Raw genomic sequence first — 18,813 nt, forward strand, 5'->3', positions numbered from 1 at the left:
TTACGCAGTAACCTAAACCTAACCCTAACCTACATCTATGTTCTAATCTAAATCTAACTAAAATAAAACTTCAACTGTAACTAAAACAACTTTTTGCATAGACTTTCTCCTAACCCCACTGCCTACCTTCAATAACCGGAAGAAAACTCAACAAAGTTTTCACGGCACATATCTCAAATTAGGTGATATATTGTCACAAAATAAATAAAAATCATAACGATGATGTTTATCGCCAAAAGTTTCTTTTGTTGAGCATTAAACCAAAAGTTCACCCAAACTCTTCATTTGCAGGATTATTTCATCAAAGTTCTGCATTTGATAGCTTGGAACAATGTTTCACTTACTGCAGGGGTGTCGAAACTACGGCCGGCGGGCTAACTGTGGCCTGTCACGTATTTTTTGTTGGCCAGCAAGAAAGAACGGGATTTTACTTGTAATTTAGTACCAAGTTAGATGAAACTAACGCTGAATGATCAAAATTAACCATAATTATTTAAATAAGCATATACAGTTAACAGAAAATTGCTTATTCTCCAAACCAAATTCATTTTCCAGCATTTTAGTGGAAAACATTTCCTTGCATTTATGAATAGTCGCTTTATTTGGTTACGAAATGTTTCTGAACAGATATTGCACAACAATGACAATCATTCGTAACAATAGGAATGTGAATTGTGCATCCCAACAACAATATGGACTTGCAGCTTTCTACCAACTGTTGTAACGAGAGTGCCCACTTGACTATTAAGCGCTGCTATGTATAGTTGCGGTAAACCTTTTACAAAAGGTGGTTTTCTTAAACAGATTCTCACCCAGGCAACAAAAACAATGTCTCCAGAGAAAAGTTGCGAACTCAGTAATGTCAGCCTGTCAAGAAACACAGTAGTGCGAAGGATCGAAGATCTGTCAGCTAACTAGAAACATCAGGTGGTAGAGAAAGTAATTTTGACTTCTATTCAATTGCCTGCGATGAGAGTACAGAAGCCACAGACACAGCGCAGCTGCTAATTTTTTTGCGAGGTGTTGACGACAATTTTTTCCTGACGGAGGAACTGCCTAACTTTGCTAGTTTGAAAGGAACAACCACGGGAAAGGATATCTTTAAAGCTGTGACTGACTCGATTGAAAGCATGCAACTTAAATGGGATAAGCAATGGTGGTTTCAATGGTGTGCACTAAAGTGCAGCAAAATGGAGGCAAGATTATTAGAATTCATTGTATTATACACCAAGAATCTTTGTGTGCCAAAAGAGTTAAGCTTGGTGATGTTATAAACACTGTAGTAAAAACTGCAAACATAATTTGGTGCAAGGGCTCTACCACCGACAGTTGCAAGTTTTTTTGTCTAACGTTGAAGCTGAATACGGAGATTTTCTTTATCATTCTGAAATGCGTTGGCTGAGTCACGGTTCTGTTTTGCAGCGATTTTATTCTCTGAGGTCAGAAAATGATCAGTTCTTGAAAGAGAAGACCCGACCTCTTCTGGAATTGAGTGATCCGTTGTGGCTGTCAGATTTGGCGTTTTTAGTTGATATTACTCATCATCTTAACACCCTGAACAAGAGCCTACAGGACAGAGATCAGCTTGTGTCTCAACATTCCCACCTTGTCAGAAATGAAACGTATTTTTCCTGACACAAGTCTTTCTTCTAAAATAAGCAGCTACGTGTCAATAATCACATCTCTCAAAACAGAATTTACTCAGCGCTTTCAGGAATTTTCAAACATTGAAAAAGAAATAAAGCTTTTCCCTTTCAGGTGGACGCAGATAAAGTCGAAGAGAGCCGTTGGAACTTATAGAAATGCAGTGTGACTATTCTCTCAAAAATAGCCACAAGTTTCTTACTCTCCCTGACTTTTACCAAGTTTGGAAAAGGTCAAATTTCCGTTGATCAGACGCCACGCAAAGAGAATGATGAGTCTTTTTGGGTCCACGCACATATGTGAGCAAACATTCTCACTGTTAAATCTTAACAAAATCAAACTGAGAACCAGAATGACTGACACCCATTTATGTGACGTCCTTCGCAAATCGTTAACAAAACTCACTCCAAACCTGACGACCATACTGCAGTCAAAGACTCAACAACACTACTACCACAACCGTGACGGGACAGTTAATCGAACGACAGTTTATCGAACGACAATTAATCGAACGACAGTTTATCGAACGACAGTTTATCGAACGACAATTAACCGAACGACAATTAATCGAACGACAGCTGATCGAACCGACAGGGTTAGGATTTATCGGCCGATAAATAGCCGTTCGATCAACTGTTGTTGGATTAAATGTTGTTAGATAAACTGTCGTTCGATAAACTGTCATAGTACCACCACAACAATCTAACAATGCCAGGCGCCTATTAAGTTATTATTTTCATTGACCCATTTTTAAAAATAACATCACTTGAAATAAAACGTTGTAGTGTAGTGACGTTAACAGACTTTAACGGATTTTAGGATTACAGTTTAGGATTAGTGTTTAGGATTAAATACCATTAACTCATTATGTTGTAAATGCGAAAAGATTTTGACTCAACAAATAACAAGTCAACTGAAAAAATAATTGACTCAAACATGACTCATTTTTCACTCTTGTTTTCAATTGACTCAAATCTTGAGTAAAAAGATACTTAAATCAAATTTGACTTAAGCTTTTTAGCAAGTAGGAGTAGGAGCAAGTTATGCAAGTAGGGTAAAGAAGAAAACTTTAAACACTTAGCGAGTGGCCCAGCCAGCCAGTGTAATAATAACTCACTTCAGAAAGGATTTTTAATTAGTTGGGCGTTGGGGTGCCAATATCATAGTATTCATAATGACACCACCAATAAAAACAATGAGAATAATTGCATTAATAGGATCGTGTCACTATAACTGGAGTTGGAAGCAGTAATCATGCAAAAGAAATAGTTCAAGGGCTTCATTAACTATTGTAATGGTGACAAATCACTGGATGTCAAAACTGCAAACAACAACACCAGATAACAGAACAAGTATTTTAAGCATCTGTAGCATGTAGATATCATACAATAAAGTACAATAAATAATTAAAGAACAATGAACACACAAAAGCACCTGTAGCTTGTGTGACAGGGGCAGCTTCACTGAGCACATCATTGCTCACACTGAAGACTTCGATAACATAACTCACACCAGATGTAAGTCCTGTTATATTATATGATGTCGTTGTTTTGTCATTAATGTGAATTTCAACTTGTGTTACATTTCCTTCCTCGTTGTATTTGATCAACTGAAACCAAGTAAAACAAGTTTAAAAGCAAAAACTGGAACCAAAAACCTCACATGCAAAATAGTCAAAGTAGCTCAAAAACAATCATAGAAACTCCAAGCCACATTTATGCCCACACTTGTGCTTAAGTTAAAAACACAACATAGCAAATATACATTATTGTTGTGATGAGCAAAACCAACTAACCAACCTGTCTGTCAAAAATAGCAGAACTAGCAGGATTTGGTAATGTCCAGTTAATAGCAATGTTGCCATCTGTTACTTCTTCGACGTTTATATTGCTCACAGGATTCGGAGCTAGAAGTAGAAAATTAAGTTTTTGGTTTTGGCAACAAACATTACATTTGTAATATTTACATTTATCTATTTCTTTAAACTTCTCCTATTTGTACTCACCCATTGTTATAGGAAAAGTTGATGATGCAATCCCAAACCCAGCTGTATTATTTGCTCTCACAGTGACATCATAAGATTGACCTGGTGTCAAGCCATCAGCATTGATCGGAGAGATGGATGATGTGAATATTTTATCACTTTCACCAGAAGTTGCAAATGTAGCTTGGTAACTATCAGCACCATTTGTTGGGAGATTAAATGATAAAACTGCCTGTGGAAACAAAATCAAAAAGTATGTAAAATATATTCTCTTTATTTTGATGCCTTTGAAACTAAATAATAGTTAAATATACTAAAAATACTAATAATTTAATACTAAAACACTAAATTGAAACTAATAATAGTAATGCTCAAATGCACCAATCTAGTGCATCTAGTGCATCCAATCTAGTGCAAAATACATGCAGGTGAAGGGATGTGGCATTCAAAATTTTGTCATGTTAAACGGGTAATTTTGTACAAAAAAACTTCCATATCATTAAGTGGCTGTTTGTATTAATCAGGATTATATTAAGTAAAATCTAATGCAAATTAGACTGATTTCCTGAATACTGCTTTTCTGCACAACTTGTCAAAATTTAATTGACCGACTCATGTAAAGAATGAGTGTAAACAAACATCTTGCAAACCCAAGTTCAGTGCTAATCAACAACTGACAATAAGATAACAATAATATCAATATCTATCGTGATAAAACGATTTCAAAGATTTGCAAATCTCACACAAGTCAACTTTTCCTGAATAAATTGGTTCATTACAGACAATTTAAACCCAAAAAACTGTAAATACCTGAGTGGTCCTATCACTTCCCAATTCAACTTGAACAGCGGTGGGAACACCAGGAACTGGAAAATTTAAAAAACTTGGTTAATTCTGAAAACACATTAAATTGATTACAAAGTTTCAAACTTTAGTATAAATTTAACCAAATCAAGTAAAACAATGAATACTTTAATGAGATTTTAAAATTTCTGGAAACATAATCAAACAAAAATATGCATTTAGTAAAGCACAAAACACACATCTTACTTCAAAGCCTACTTTTACAAAAGGAAAATTACAGTTACATATTTGTGCAGTATATTTAACCTCATTTTATAAATGAGAATTCACTCAGTAGAATGAACCTGAACAAATTCAATTTCATCATGACAACAATAAACAACAGCTACATACAATTTTACATGAAAAAACTTTGCCTTAAAGCTCATCCACTATTTAAATCACTGATTGCTTATTTGGACCACAAGCACACAGTGCCATGGCTAACCAATGGAGGCAACAATGTTCATTTTGGATTCTCACAATGAACAATCATGCACAACAGCAATTAGTGAATAAAGTTTAACTAAAACATATATGGACAATAAATATGGACTCGTGTAGTAAAATATAGTGGAAGTTTCAACATAATGTCCAATACATTAAATAAGTTACCCTGATTACACAAAAACAACATAAAAATGTTACTGAATAGCCATAGCCATTGCCCAGTGCAAATAAATTTCAATGAGATCCACTAGTGCTAACACTGTGCTGTCACTGCTGTGATGGTGTCACCATTATGACATTATAATTGCCATTTTCGAGGATTTATTTTTCTCAGTAAAAGTACGTTAAAACTATCAAACTTATTAAGAGTGTATTTGTTGAAATGTGAAAGATTCTGTAAACTCTTCTCCACATTAAGTAATAATTTATACCTTCAGATCAATTCAACCACTTGGGGGTTAGAGGGGTTTAACTGACTCAGAGCATAAATATTGTTATCACTGTGGCCATAAAACAATACTGAGTTATTAAAACAAACTAAAAACTTAAACAAATAACCAAAATTGAATGAAATTATTGACCTTACAAGCACAACTTTTCATAAAATTTAACTTTTTTCTCATGACATTGTAAAGCACAGTACCGTATTTTACGGACCATAAAGCGCACCCAATTATAAGACGCACTGTCAATAAATTGCTTTGATTAGCTTTTTGTTCATACATAAGGCGCACGACCAATTTATGAGAAAAAAAAGGAATTAAATTGCGCCTTATGGTCCGCACCGCGCACCTTGTTACGTAATAAATGTAAGCAAGTCACAATAGTACAATGAGCAAAAGAAAAAATGAGCCTAGTGAATATCACAGTTGCTAGTTGCTTTTACCGTAGTTTATTGTGTAAGACGGTGGTTTATTTATATAATAATAGTATCGGTACTGGTTTTGAGTGTAGGCAATAAAGCACTACCTGATCCATACGTTAGGCGCACCGGCTTATAAGGCGCACAATCAATTTATGAGGATAAAAGAGGATTTAAATTGCGCCTTATGGTCCGTAAAATAAGGTAATTATATATAACATCTATCGGGAGAAAAAATGGTTAACCAACTGACTAATATAATCTGTAGTGGCCTGGGAGCCACATCCAATACCATTATATCAATTGTGGAAACGTATGCGCCATTTAACTATTGAAACATTGTTCATTGATCAAACTGCAGCTAGCATTTAATATTTGGCTGCAGATGCAATTTGGCTGCAGCTGCAACTTGATAAAACTGCAATCATAATGTAATATTTGGAAACTGGCCCTAAATAACTTTATGTGAAAACGCCGTTTAGTGCGTTACCAGGTGATTTCATAACATCCTAGTTTTAACTGAATGTAATTCCCATTGCCAACGCTTTGTGCTTATCGTTCGCGCGTTTTGAAATGTTCGTGTATTTTGTGTTGAATATTTCCGTTCACAGCGCTCTACGCTGTTATAAGCTCAAACTTCTGTACGAGTAAGCGCTCAGACAGAGAGATACAGAACCATACGAACGTGCTACGTTATTCGCGTAGATTGTAAATTGTTAAACTTGTTTTAAATGATGAATGTTAAGTTTGAAAATGTATTATAATCGGAACCTGTACAGTTCCTACAATAAAGGATCGTTTCTGATAAACTGTATCTGTTAATCGTAAGAGCTTTCGGCTAGTAACACGTAAGGTTAGAGAATTCTAACCGCACGCAACCACGGAGTCAGATCATTAATTCGGCAGGTAAATTAAGTCCGAATAACATAAGTTAAAACAAGCAGTGCCTCTGCAAATCTACCGAGAAAAGTTTCAGTTAATTTTGTCGAGTTGCAAGTACTTACCTGTAAACTCTGTCACTTTATTGGATTGATCAGATTCTAATTTATCTGCTCCACTTCCAGCCACTGCAGTAACAACAAACTGATATTCCATATTGGGGTCAAGTCCCATCACAACATATGTGGTATCAGGGACATTTGCTTGAGTTGGTGAACTTGGTAATGATCCAGAATTAAGAGCATGGTATATGTTGTATCCAGCAACAACTCCTGATGATGGCGCTGTCCATGACAGGCTGGCACTGATGGAAGTGGTGGAGTCAACTTTTAAACCAGTTGGAGCATTTGGTTCTGTTCAAAGAAAAATTTGATTACACATAATAATCTTAGTATTGCGACATTATAATAAAATAAAAACAAAATCAAAGAAACTCACCCATGGTAATAGACACAGAAGGACTGGAAGGGATGCCATCGCCTGCTGTGTTAGTTGCTGTCACAGTAACAGTGTAACTTTGTCCTGGTGTTAATCCTGTAGCACTGATTGGTAAGGAATTTCCAGTGAATGACTTGTCAGTTTCATCAGTTGCAGTGAAAGTAGCTGTGTATGAATCAGCTCCATTTGCAGGTTCATCAAATGTCACAGAAGCCTGATAGGGAATCAAAAACATTTTGAAGCAAATTAGCAAATTATTGCAACAATTAGAACAAAAATTATTCCATGCAATCATCAAATCAGTTAATAATAGTTTGAATTATATTTATCTTTTATTCCCATGTTTAATCATTTTAAACTTAAATAAACTTATCCTGGGTCATAAGCAGCACAATTTCTATAACTTCAATACCTCTTGTGTTTTATCAGATCCAAGCGCAACCACAACATTTGTGGGAGTACCAGGTACTAATAAAATAAAATTAATATATTAGTGCAGGGAAAATGGAATAAGTTCAAAACATATGTTACGTAATATTTCTTTTGGAAGAAATAAATAAACGTTCAACGTTAACGTTGGTCGGTGTACCAGGAATTAAATAAATAAAAACAAAATATTCAAAGTCAGATAAAACTTCAAACAACTACTTACATAATGAACACAGGTGTAATATTGTGCGCCATTGCTATGCAACTAGTGATTAACAAAACCGCATTTTGCAGATGTTGCAATAGAATCTAATATGTCTAATCTATCAATTTCTATCAATCTTCAATCAAGGAATGAAAATGCACTAATACTGTGACCTTTTATAAATTTGGTGTCCATGACCGTCACACATAAATATTATGCACAATGTACATGTCTTACCTGTAAACTCTGTCACTTTGTTGGATTGAACAGATTCTATTTTATCTGTTCCACTTCCAGCCACTGCAGTAACAACAAACTGATATTCCATGTTGGGGTCAAGTCCCATCACAACATATTCTGTATCAAGGACATTTGCTTGAGTTGGTGAACTTGGTAATGATCCAGAATTAAGAGCATGGTATATGTTGTATGCAGCAACAACTCCTGATGATGGCGCTGTCCATGACAGGCTGGCGCTGATGGAAGTGGTGGAGTCAACTTTTAAACCAGTTGGAGCATTTGGTTCTGTTCAAAGAAAAATATGATTACACATAATAATCTTAGTATTGCGATATTATAATAAAATAAAACAAAACCAAACAATCTCACTCATGGTAATAGACACAGAAGGACTGGAGGGGATGCCATCGCCTGCTGTGTTATTTGCTGTCACAGTAACAGTGTAACTTTGTCCTGGTGTTAATCCTGTAGCACTGATTGGAGAACTTCCAGTGAATGTCTTGTCAGTTCCATCACTTGCAGTGAAAGTAGCTGTGTATGAATCAGCTCCATTTGCAGGTGCATCAAACGTCACAGAAGCCTGACAGGGAATCAAAAACATTTTTGAAGCAAATTACTGAAATATTGTAACAATTAGACAAAAGATTATTCATGAAATCATCAAATTTGTTGATAATAGTTTGAATTATATTTATCTTTTATTCCTATATTTAATCATTTTAAACTTTATACTGAGTCACAAGCTGCATAACTTGTATAACTTCAATACCTCTTGTGTTTCATCAGATCCAAGCGCAACCACAACATTTGTGGGAGTACCAGGTGCTAATAAAACATAGTTAATATATTAGTGCAAATAAAATGGAAAACTTTCAATACATACGTGACACGTCACATGGCATTTTATTTATAAAAAATGCTATAACACAATTGCAAAATATCATATATGAATTCAACAGCATTGCTTTAGATATATTTCAGGTTATCAACTGGATTGAAACTCATATTTAAGCAACTATTAAAAAAGCTCATGTCAAGCAATTTATACTTCACATTACTTTTCCATTTGCGCACTAAAATTACTAAACATTATATTGATTACAAAATTAATGCAGGGATATGTCGGAATATGTGACGATTTATCAAAACCTCTGTCATCTCACAAAAACACAATTGTAGAAGTGGAATCTCAAACACTACGAAGTAGCAACCATTACAAAACTAGTAAACTCACATGGAATAAAACTGTCAATCAACTCACCCATGGTAATAGATTCAGAAGGACTGGAAGGGATGCCATCTCCTGCTGAATTAGTTGCCGTCACAGTAACAGTGTAACTTTGTCCTGGTGTTAATCCTGTAGCACTGATTGGAGAACTTCCAGTGAATGTCTTGTCAGTTCCATCACTTGCAGTGAAAGTAGCTGTGTATGAATCAGCTCCATTTGCAGGATCAGCAAACGTCACAGAAGCCTGATAGGGAATTAAAGAGTTAGTTTTGAACAAGAGTTGTGGAAAAATGAAAAAAGCTCTGCTTGGGGGAAATCCAAGCTTCTGAACTTTGGACTTTTGTGAATCGATGACATAATAATGATCCTAATAGATGACATCATAATAACACAAAGAAACTAATCTGTGAGGGTAAAAGGTCTTTATCCCAATAATGTTGGGTACATTCAAAGCCTATATTATGTACTCGGTGTAAGCATACTTAGTATAATTTCTTGTGGATATAAGCTGTTTGCAAAAAAAGAAACAGAAACATTCCAGTGACATCACATGTATCCGTGACATATTGTATGCACTAATTTTTATAACTTAATGTCAGGCACAGTAAGATTAAAAAGTATTCCAGGTAGCAAATAGTTTTTGTTCAAAAATGCAAACGTTTGACAGAAAATAATGAAGTAAAGATCGCGTCTTAAAAATGGTAACGTTTGTGCCAGACAGTCAGGCTCGGGCTAGACACAGTCCTATTTTAAACAATTATTACAAAATACATTAGAATTAAACATGAAATATTATAAAATACTATTTAATACTCAAAACATTATTAAATACGTTTCTGAATACAATAAAACACTAAATATAACATTTTAAATTGATTTATATGAAATTCCTAATTTAAACCAATTAAAAATTGACTTTCAGTCACAAGAACACAACAATTTACAGATGCTAAATACCTGTTGTGTTTTGTCACCTCCAAGTGCAACTCCAACATTGGTTGGGGTGCCAGGTTCTAGAAATATAAAAATCACTTTACATATTTGTTGCTTCCAATAAGAACACTGAAAATCTCGGTAACAAATAACAAAACAGAAAATTGGATGACACACACTGGCACAGTTGTTTTGAAAAAAAAACCAATTATTTATCTGCGTGTCACGTATCAGTTTGGCGAATTCCATTTTATAAAAATCCTTACTGGTATATTTAGTGATCAAAAGTAATTACGATTATTCTAAGTCATTAGTAACTGAATACAGTTCATGTCGTTTAAACAATTGAAAAAAAACGTTCTTCTATAATTTATAAACAATACTTGTTTTTTGAGAATTTGATGCGCTATCATCAGTGAATATCACATCACTCTTCCAAGCCAGGACAGTGACAGAGTAATCAGTGTTAGATGTCAGTCCAGTTATTTCCAACGTCTTTGTGTCGATGTCTGAAACAGATTCAGTTTGACTTGGTCCACTGTCATCAGAGTAAGTTACTCGATATTCTGTGGCTTGTTGGAGGCCAGCAGCAGGATTTGTGTAATCCCAGTTAACAGTAAATCGGTCGCTTCCCACAGTGGTGATGCTTGAGATGGTTGGAGCATTTGAGGCTGTAAACAGAAAATATGTGACCAACAACATAATTTATATCAAACTATAGATTATTAGTTCATGCTTAATATGAATAATAAGCAATGACTTTTAAAATATATATATATATATACACTTATAGATTGAGGACATACTGGCAATATTTACTACATCAATCATGTGTCACTTGGCATTTACAAAATAGGACTCAGTTATATTTGGCAATAGGCAGTCCGCAGGCAGCCAGAACTTTCAGAAGTTTGAATCAAGTTCAAAATTGTTTGAGCTTTATCGGGATTTACTTGTGACAATGGAGAAAATGTCAGGGCGGACGTTGTCCTTATGCCTAGCTCCGCCTCTGCACTAGGCCGCATAAGACATGCAACATGTCTGGCACCAATTTTCCTTAGGGTTAAGTGCCCTTACAACTCTTTCAATCTAACATATAGTAAAACTTAGACATGAAAGGAAAAAAGTTTGTTAAGTGTGTACAAGAAAATCTGTGACATGCTGAGTAAAAAGTACATTCAATCCGGGGATCAAACATTTTCAAATTTGTATGAATGTTAAAAAGTTTTCATCTCTTTGTGATTTGGACAAAAGACTTATAAATTTTTAACAAAAAAAGTTAATCCACTTTTTAAAAATTTATTAAGACAGTTAATGCTGCGTCATTCAACGTAACTTATTAACAGAATCAAACTGAATGAAAGAAAACGATCACAACTCAAACATCTTTTAACTGACAAAGACATCTAAAACATGGATAAATTTTAAGACATGAAACGTATCATGCTCAAGTTTTATTTGAGACCAAAATAATTACAGAGGGGGGAAAAATCACCTTTCTGTGTAAAATAGGGTTAACCAGTGAAACGCATGGAAGGCACAATCTTTTGATAAGAGTAGTCCAAGAAATTCTTTTACGTACAAACAGGTGAAACCTGTTATACTGACAAACAGCAAAACCAACGCTCTTTAAATTACCTGCTTGATTATGATGAGTCTGAATAATTTTATCCATTGCCAGCACAAGCTAGTATATGATTACTACAATTACTTTAGAAATTTTACATCAAAATATTAGAAAACATCGTTACATGTGTGTCCATGTTAAAAAGGTGACTGGTTTCCAACAGGGTTGAGTGCAAAATGAATTCTTTTTTCTCTTTAAACTCAATGAAGGTTTTTACAACATTGAGTTTAGACAAATTTTACTCCATACATTGTGCATAGACATTTACCTGTTGTTGCAGGCAGAGCATCAGATAATGTTCCAACTCCGTTATTTGTACTCTTGGCAGCAACAGTTATGCTGTAATCAGTGTTTGCTTGCAAGTTGTTGATTGTGGCAGATGTGCCAGTAACATCCATTGTACTGGAACCACCACTGCTGGCAGGTGTCCATGAAACAACATAAGCAGCAATAGATGCAGAACCACCACCAGTTGTATCAGGAGCACTCCAACTTATCTCAATTGATGTCGTTGTCACAGTTGTGGTGGATAATCCAGTAGGTTTGTCAAAAGCTGAAACAACAAATTACATCAGATCATACAAATAAGTAAACTTAACATTTCATAGATTGAGTAGGTTGGTTTGTGTGGTGGTGGAGATTCCTAAACAATCTTTATTTGAGATAAATACGTGGTGGTCAATTACATGCTGATAAGCTGAAAAGTTTTCTTAATTCTCCTGTAAATGACCAATTTGATACTTTAATATGATTTTCTCCATGTTTTTTTTTGGATTAAACCGCTCTTAAAATATCTTTGTCAGTGACAATGTTTGCCGCATTCCCTTCATTTCTTCGGATGGAAAACAAGTCAACAAACTTTTCTTTTAATCAAAGCTAAGCATCAGTGTGTTACTTCTTCAGTAGTGGGTTGCTGGTAATGCTATTTTTCTAAATTAGTTACGGGACAATCATCATTTTATTTATTACTATCCACCGAGTTGTAAAATTGATAAAGACTATATACAAGATTGTGCTATATGTGCTTTCAATGATTCTGTGTGTCTCATATCACAATTTCCAAATGTGGCTCCTTATGGCCATGAAGAATGAATTAAAGCAACAAAGCTCAATAGATGGAGCCAATTACTTGTCACATATCAGGTACATTTAAATCTAGGCCACAATAAAATCAGGCGATTTTGTAATTGGGAAACTGTTTTAGGGTTAAAATTCTACAAACTCAATCATGAGTCGTGACCAGGCAAGGTCAGTGATATCATTGAACCACCTGGTCCTTGATCAACCTGTTCGTCTTTTCCCGGACCCAGTGTGGCCATATTTTGTTGCAAATTTCCATATCAATTAATCTTGGTATTTATTTACTGTATAGGCACATCCATTTCGAAATAAAATAGCTTTAAATTTAGCTTTTCCTTTCTATTATCTGTGTTGAGAAAACCAAGTCACAAAAAGAACCAAAGATCCATAAAAATCAATTTTCTAACAGAAATAATTTTCCGATAGAAGGCTGTTACTTGTCACATATAATGCATATTTAAATCTAGGCCACAAAAAAATCAGGCGATTTAATAATTGTGGATAAGTGTTTTACGGTTAAAATTCTACAAATTCTCAATCATGAATCAAGACCAGGCAAGGTGATATCATTGAACCACCTGGTCCTTGGTCAACCTGTCCGTCTTTTCCCAGACCGAGTGTGGCCAAAAATGACTTGTTAAATGCAAGCATTGGCTGTAACATTAACTTGTGATGATGAACCAATTTTCCTCAAAGATTTAATTTTATTCAGTTTAAAACAAACTTTTCTTTGTGTAAAGTTTCCAACCATGGTCATTTTAAAGTAACATTTATAAGTTTGTTTAAAAAAAATTCTAAATAGCCAGGTAACATGAGAAATAACAACACTCACTTGCTACAAGTGATAATGCGCTATCATCAGTGGATATCACATCGTCCTTCCAGGCCAGGACAGTGACAGAGTAATCAGTGTTAGATGTCAGTCCAGTTATTTGCAACATTTTTGTGTCAATGTTTGCAACAGGTTCAGTTGTATTTGATCCACTGCCATCAGAGTAAGTTACTCGATATTCTGTGGCTTGTTGGAGGCTAGCACCAGGATTTGTGTAATCCCAGTTAACAGTAAATCGGTCGCTTCCCACAGCAGTGATGCCTGAGATGGTCGGAGCATTTGAGGCTGTAAAAAGAAAATATGTGACCAACAACATAATTTATATCAAATTATAGATTATATTAGTTCATGCTTACTATGAATAATAAGCAATGACTTCAAAAATTTTGTCATAATGACCGTATAGCGAGGGATTTTATGAATCGTTAATGACACTTGTATGTGCCAAACATGCATGCACTGTATTCATGTGTATATACACTTATAAATCGAGGACATACCGACAAGATTTATTACATCATTCATGATGTCATTTGGGATTTCTAACATAGGACTCATTTATATTTGGCAATAAAAATTTTCTGTGATACCGTTGATAAATGGACGAGTTAATTCTACCAAGGAAAACAAACTTAATTTAACTAAATTAGAAATGATCTTTGTGCCAGCTTGGCAAAATAATGGACTGTGATGTCACGCTATGTCATCACGTTCCATCATGATGTCACGTAACCTACCCTATGCACAAAGCAGAAAGTGTCATAAGACATGTTTGAGAATTGGTAGCACATGTAGTTGCCGTAGTTACTGTTAATATTATGACAAAATGATAAAGAAAACAAATTAGGATTCAGCATATAATCTGGGGACTTGATATGTTGAACGTGAAAACGGTGATGTAAAGCGCATGTACGGGGAGGGTACACATTTTGCATTGTGACGTAATCGTCACGGTGATTACCTTAGTTTCATTACCATGCCCGTATTGAGTTGCATACCTTAAACTTACATTAGACAATACTTACACTATACATCAATACATTATACATTAGTGCTGTATTTGGGTATGAGTTCCACACTTCTGGAACAAAACCTTGGTTTACTAAAACACTTTAACTTGTCGCTTTTAAAAGTTTGACTTAACTTGCTTCAACGACTGTTTACACATTTTCCTTATGTTGTTTACACATGGATCTCATTTACTCTTTTTTAAATTACATTACCTAAATTTTCCTTTAAAACATGCAAGGATACCACACAAGTAAAGTGACCAAACTCTCTCTGGTTCTTGTGTGCTCCCGTGTAAGAAATATTTAAATCAAGCCTTAAAATAAGTTAGAAATAAAACTCTTTTCCAAAAGCAAAAATTTGGATAGGACGCCAAATAAATTAAAAAGAGAAAAAGTTGACGGCTAGACATATTCGAGATTTATGATTTTTCAAGGGCGAAGGGTATTGCCATGGTTAACTGCATAAAAAACAACAAAACATTTTCTATCAAAAAATATTAATTTCATTGCACAGCTGCATTACTTACAGTGAAAATAACGAGATGATTCTACCAAAATATCAGCATGACATCGACTAAAAAGACAGCTTATTTGTGGCAATTAGTTAATCAACGATATTTTGAGTGCGCTGACGTCCTAACTGACTTGTAAGGGGACTTTAACTTTTAGACAATAGATTTAGGAGCAGAAAAAGGCACACAACACCAAAATGGCAACACACCAGACATGACCATGATATACCTGTTGTCAGACTTCTCAGTGGGGCTGCTGTAATAGTATAATCTGAAGAATCTGTCTGGCTCACAGCAAATAGGAAAACATCATAGTTGGTGTTTGCTTGAATATCAGCACCAGATGTGGTCTTCATGATGGTAACCTGTAAACATTCATAACAAATTATATAGACAAATTATAGAAAAACACAAATGTAAATTGCAGTAATGTATTTATCAACAGTGATGTAATTGGGAGGGTTTTCAAGTGTTTCAACAAGTTCCTCAAATAATTCGCAGTTTGTTCATATCGTCTTGCAACAACCCATTTTTATTGCCTTCGGTAATTTCAATTCGGAAAATGGTCAAAGCCGCACTGCTCAAAACAGAAATAAATGCCCTTGCTACTATGTTCTATCAAGATGAGTAGACTTAAGAATGAATAAATGAACAATGAAATAAATGAGCAAACAATCCTTGCTTGGTATTACATCAACCTAATTATGACACAGCTTTTATTTGTGAACATTCGATCATGCTCTCGCAACCTGAAGCAATGGAACCAAACGTAGATCTTTTCCTGAGCAATTTGTCTGACTGCTTGTTGCAAACTTACAATGCATTTTAATGGGAGGAAAAATGGTTTCACGTCAATGTTAACAGTTCTCGATTACACAAAAGTTGCTAACTGCCACGTTGCAACAGTAACATTAATATTGAATATTTTGCTTCATACAAATATTTAATTAATTAAATTCTCGATTAAATTCTCGATTACGCAGAAGTTGTTAACTGCCACGTTGCAACAGTAACATTATCTACCAAACATTTGGTCAACATCTTCGACTGCATTTGAATATTGTACAAATATTTAATTAATTAAATAACAATCATTATATAACTTTCACTGTTTCACCAAAAAACAATTGCCACTTTTTCAGTTCCACAACATCCTAGCTTGGAAGTTAAAACATAGATTTCATCGATTCGTTTAAATGTAATTCTTTTTAACTAAATAAAAACTTTACATGTGATTTCTTTAAGATATCTCATGTGTTGGGGATGAGTGACTGATACCTTTTAGCGCAAGCATTTGCTATCCCAGGTTTCAGCAAATAAATAGACAAAGTTACCAGGTCTCTATGAAGAGTTTAAGTTAGTTTGAGCCTGGCACCAGAAACATTGACCTCAAGTGACCAATATATAGACATCTCCTAACTCATCAGAAAATTATAAGACACGTCCATGTTAGGGTTGAGATTTCGGGACTAAATTTAAAATCCAGGGATCGAGATTTCCTGGAATTTTCACTCTACAGTCCCGGGACTTTTTGGGATGAACAATGTCGTCATTAAGACGATTTCTAATTTTATTGCCAAAATAACCAAGGGCTAAGAATGCACGTTAAGCCTCAACTGGTGTAGGTTTGATAGTTTTTAGTTGCATTGCGTTAGTTAGTTCTATACGTTAGTTCAAGACAAAAAATCCTGGATTGGATTGGAAAAAGGCTAAAATCTCGGGGAAATGACGTTTTGATTTCCCGGGGTCCCAACTCTAGTTCATCCAAGTTCAGCCAAATGCAACATTACAATTAATTTCACACATATCCATGTCAGCTTATTGAATAGAAAATGCATATGCAATACTAGCAGTTGGAACAAAATCCAATTTGAAACATTTGATTACTCCCATAAGGTCACAAGATGTAGCAAATTCCAACATTTTTAGTCAACACAAACCCAAAACATACCAATGTTATACATGAAAATATTCTCAATCACTATATAATAAACTGTTACTGGTTTATGTAATGAGCTCACCTGTATTATGTCCAATAAACACCTCAAACATTGTCACTACCGTATTTATCCAATTGTAAATCGCAGCTTACAAACATTTTTTTATCATTATTTGTGCGGTTTACATTCAAAAGCAGCTGACATTTTCTTATCAAACAAAAATTTTATTTGCTGCTTTATTTTTAATTGGCTGCACTTCTTTAACAAAACTTGTTTTCAGCGTATATAATCACGTATTAATACGTTTGTTGTAATTTTTATAATCGCAATAACCACAATCGAGAGCGGCTTGCAAACTAGGATGGTTTACCATCAAGTAAGTACGGCAACTATGCATGGTTTGAAATGTGGCATGACGTACTTGTAATTAGATCAAAGCATGGTCTGTCACAATCAAACCTGCAACATTACCATCCAGATTATCTCAAACTGTTCACCGAGTATCTTTTGACAGGCACAAAATATTTATCAAAACTTAATGAAACCAAAGAAACTACTCACGTTAGGTGATACTGTGGCACCAGATGGCATAGTAGGATCTGTTGTTACACTACTTAATTGTACGGTGACTTGATAATTCAAGCTAGTGTCCTCATCCCATGTGAGAGTGAATGAAGTTGAGCGAATCAAAGTTCTGTCCAATCCTGTTGGTGCACTGACTGCAGCATTCTGTAAACATGTCAGTGGTAAAAATGCAAAATGGAGTTGTGCGGTTTTCAAGCAGTTAAACTATGTCTAAACTTTAGCAAATATGGACTTTCTATTTAAATAGAGAATCAATTGAACAAACAGTGTACTATGATCATCTGTGCATCATATATCGGCTTTATCACACTCAATTCTTCTATGGTATGGCATTTTATAATTAAACCATTCACTACATCGCCAATAAGTGTTTCAAATAGAATATTCAATGTTGACAAACGTATCACTTACAACAATGGTGATATATAACAAGCAAACAAACAACTTGAATAACATGGTTCTTGGTGGTAGTATGCCACAATCTACAAAATAAAACAAATAAATGGTAAAAAACAATTTGTAAATAGTTAAACTTTGTATTACCTAAAGGAATGAGTAAAGTGAATCGCGGAGACATTTTCTTCTACAAATAATATAAATGGCTGCACAACCATCTTTCTTTGAAATTTTGTGAACATTTTGTAAACAAACAACAAATTTTTGTATTTTGAAACAATTATTGTCTAACGCTAGCATTTGCTGTTGAATGGAAACATTTTGCAGCAGTAACAAATCAAGAGCATTAATGCACACAATTTGGATGATGTTCAGATAATGAAATGGTTAAATGGTTTTCTCTATGTTGCATCACTTTTATCGCAGGCAAAAACACGAGGTGGCCTATACGCCAGTTATACTTAATAACTGCTTTTTGGCTTAAAAATCGGGGAAAGGACTTATACGTGAGGTGGCTTAGATGTCGTTATATACGATAATTTGCAGTCTAACTGAATCCTGGTAAATCGGAATGTGGCTGTCCACATTTCCCACCCCTAGTATAGGCTTGCCATGGAATACCCAGAATTTTTAAGT

The 18,813-nt window shown here is 34.8% G+C and overlaps 1 protein-coding gene across 1 annotated transcript in view; it reads right to left on the reverse strand.

Moving 5' to 3' along the window:
- Positions 1–18,813, reverse strand: part of LOC143449843 (uncharacterized) — a 37,537-nt gene that overhangs the window by 17,609 nt on the left and 1,115 nt on the right. The window contains exons 2-19 of the mRNA XM_076950175.1: positions 18,193–18,263; positions 17,758–17,925; positions 15,486–15,621; positions 13,735–14,019; positions 12,091–12,375; positions 10,579–10,866; positions 10,220–10,275; positions 9,296–9,506; positions 8,804–8,859; positions 8,404–8,614; positions 8,032–8,319; positions 7,573–7,628; positions 7,161–7,374; positions 6,788–7,075; positions 4,439–4,494; positions 3,650–3,860; positions 3,444–3,550; positions 3,079–3,253 (exon numbers count right to left, since the gene is read on the reverse strand). Of these exons, the coding sequence (XP_076806290.1) occupies positions 3,079–3,253; positions 3,444–3,550; positions 3,650–3,860; positions 4,439–4,494; positions 6,788–7,075; positions 7,161–7,374; positions 7,573–7,628; positions 8,032–8,319; positions 8,404–8,614; positions 8,804–8,859; positions 9,296–9,506; positions 10,220–10,275; positions 10,579–10,866; positions 12,091–12,375; positions 13,735–14,019; positions 15,486–15,621; positions 17,758–17,925; positions 18,193–18,237 (3,136 nt within the window). The 5' untranslated portion in view covers positions 18,238–18,263. The remainder of the gene's footprint in view (positions 1–3,078; positions 3,254–3,443; positions 3,551–3,649; positions 3,861–4,438; positions 4,495–6,787; positions 7,076–7,160; positions 7,375–7,572; positions 7,629–8,031; positions 8,320–8,403; positions 8,615–8,803; positions 8,860–9,295; positions 9,507–10,219; positions 10,276–10,578; positions 10,867–12,090; positions 12,376–13,734; positions 14,020–15,485; positions 15,622–17,757; positions 17,926–18,192; positions 18,264–18,813) is intronic.

Source organism: Clavelina lepadiformis, chromosome 1 (genome assembly GCF_947623445.1).
Source record: "Clavelina lepadiformis chromosome 1, kaClaLepa1.1, whole genome shotgun sequence".
Taxonomy (NCBI): domain Eukaryota; kingdom Metazoa; phylum Chordata; class Ascidiacea; order Aplousobranchia; family Clavelinidae; genus Clavelina; species Clavelina lepadiformis.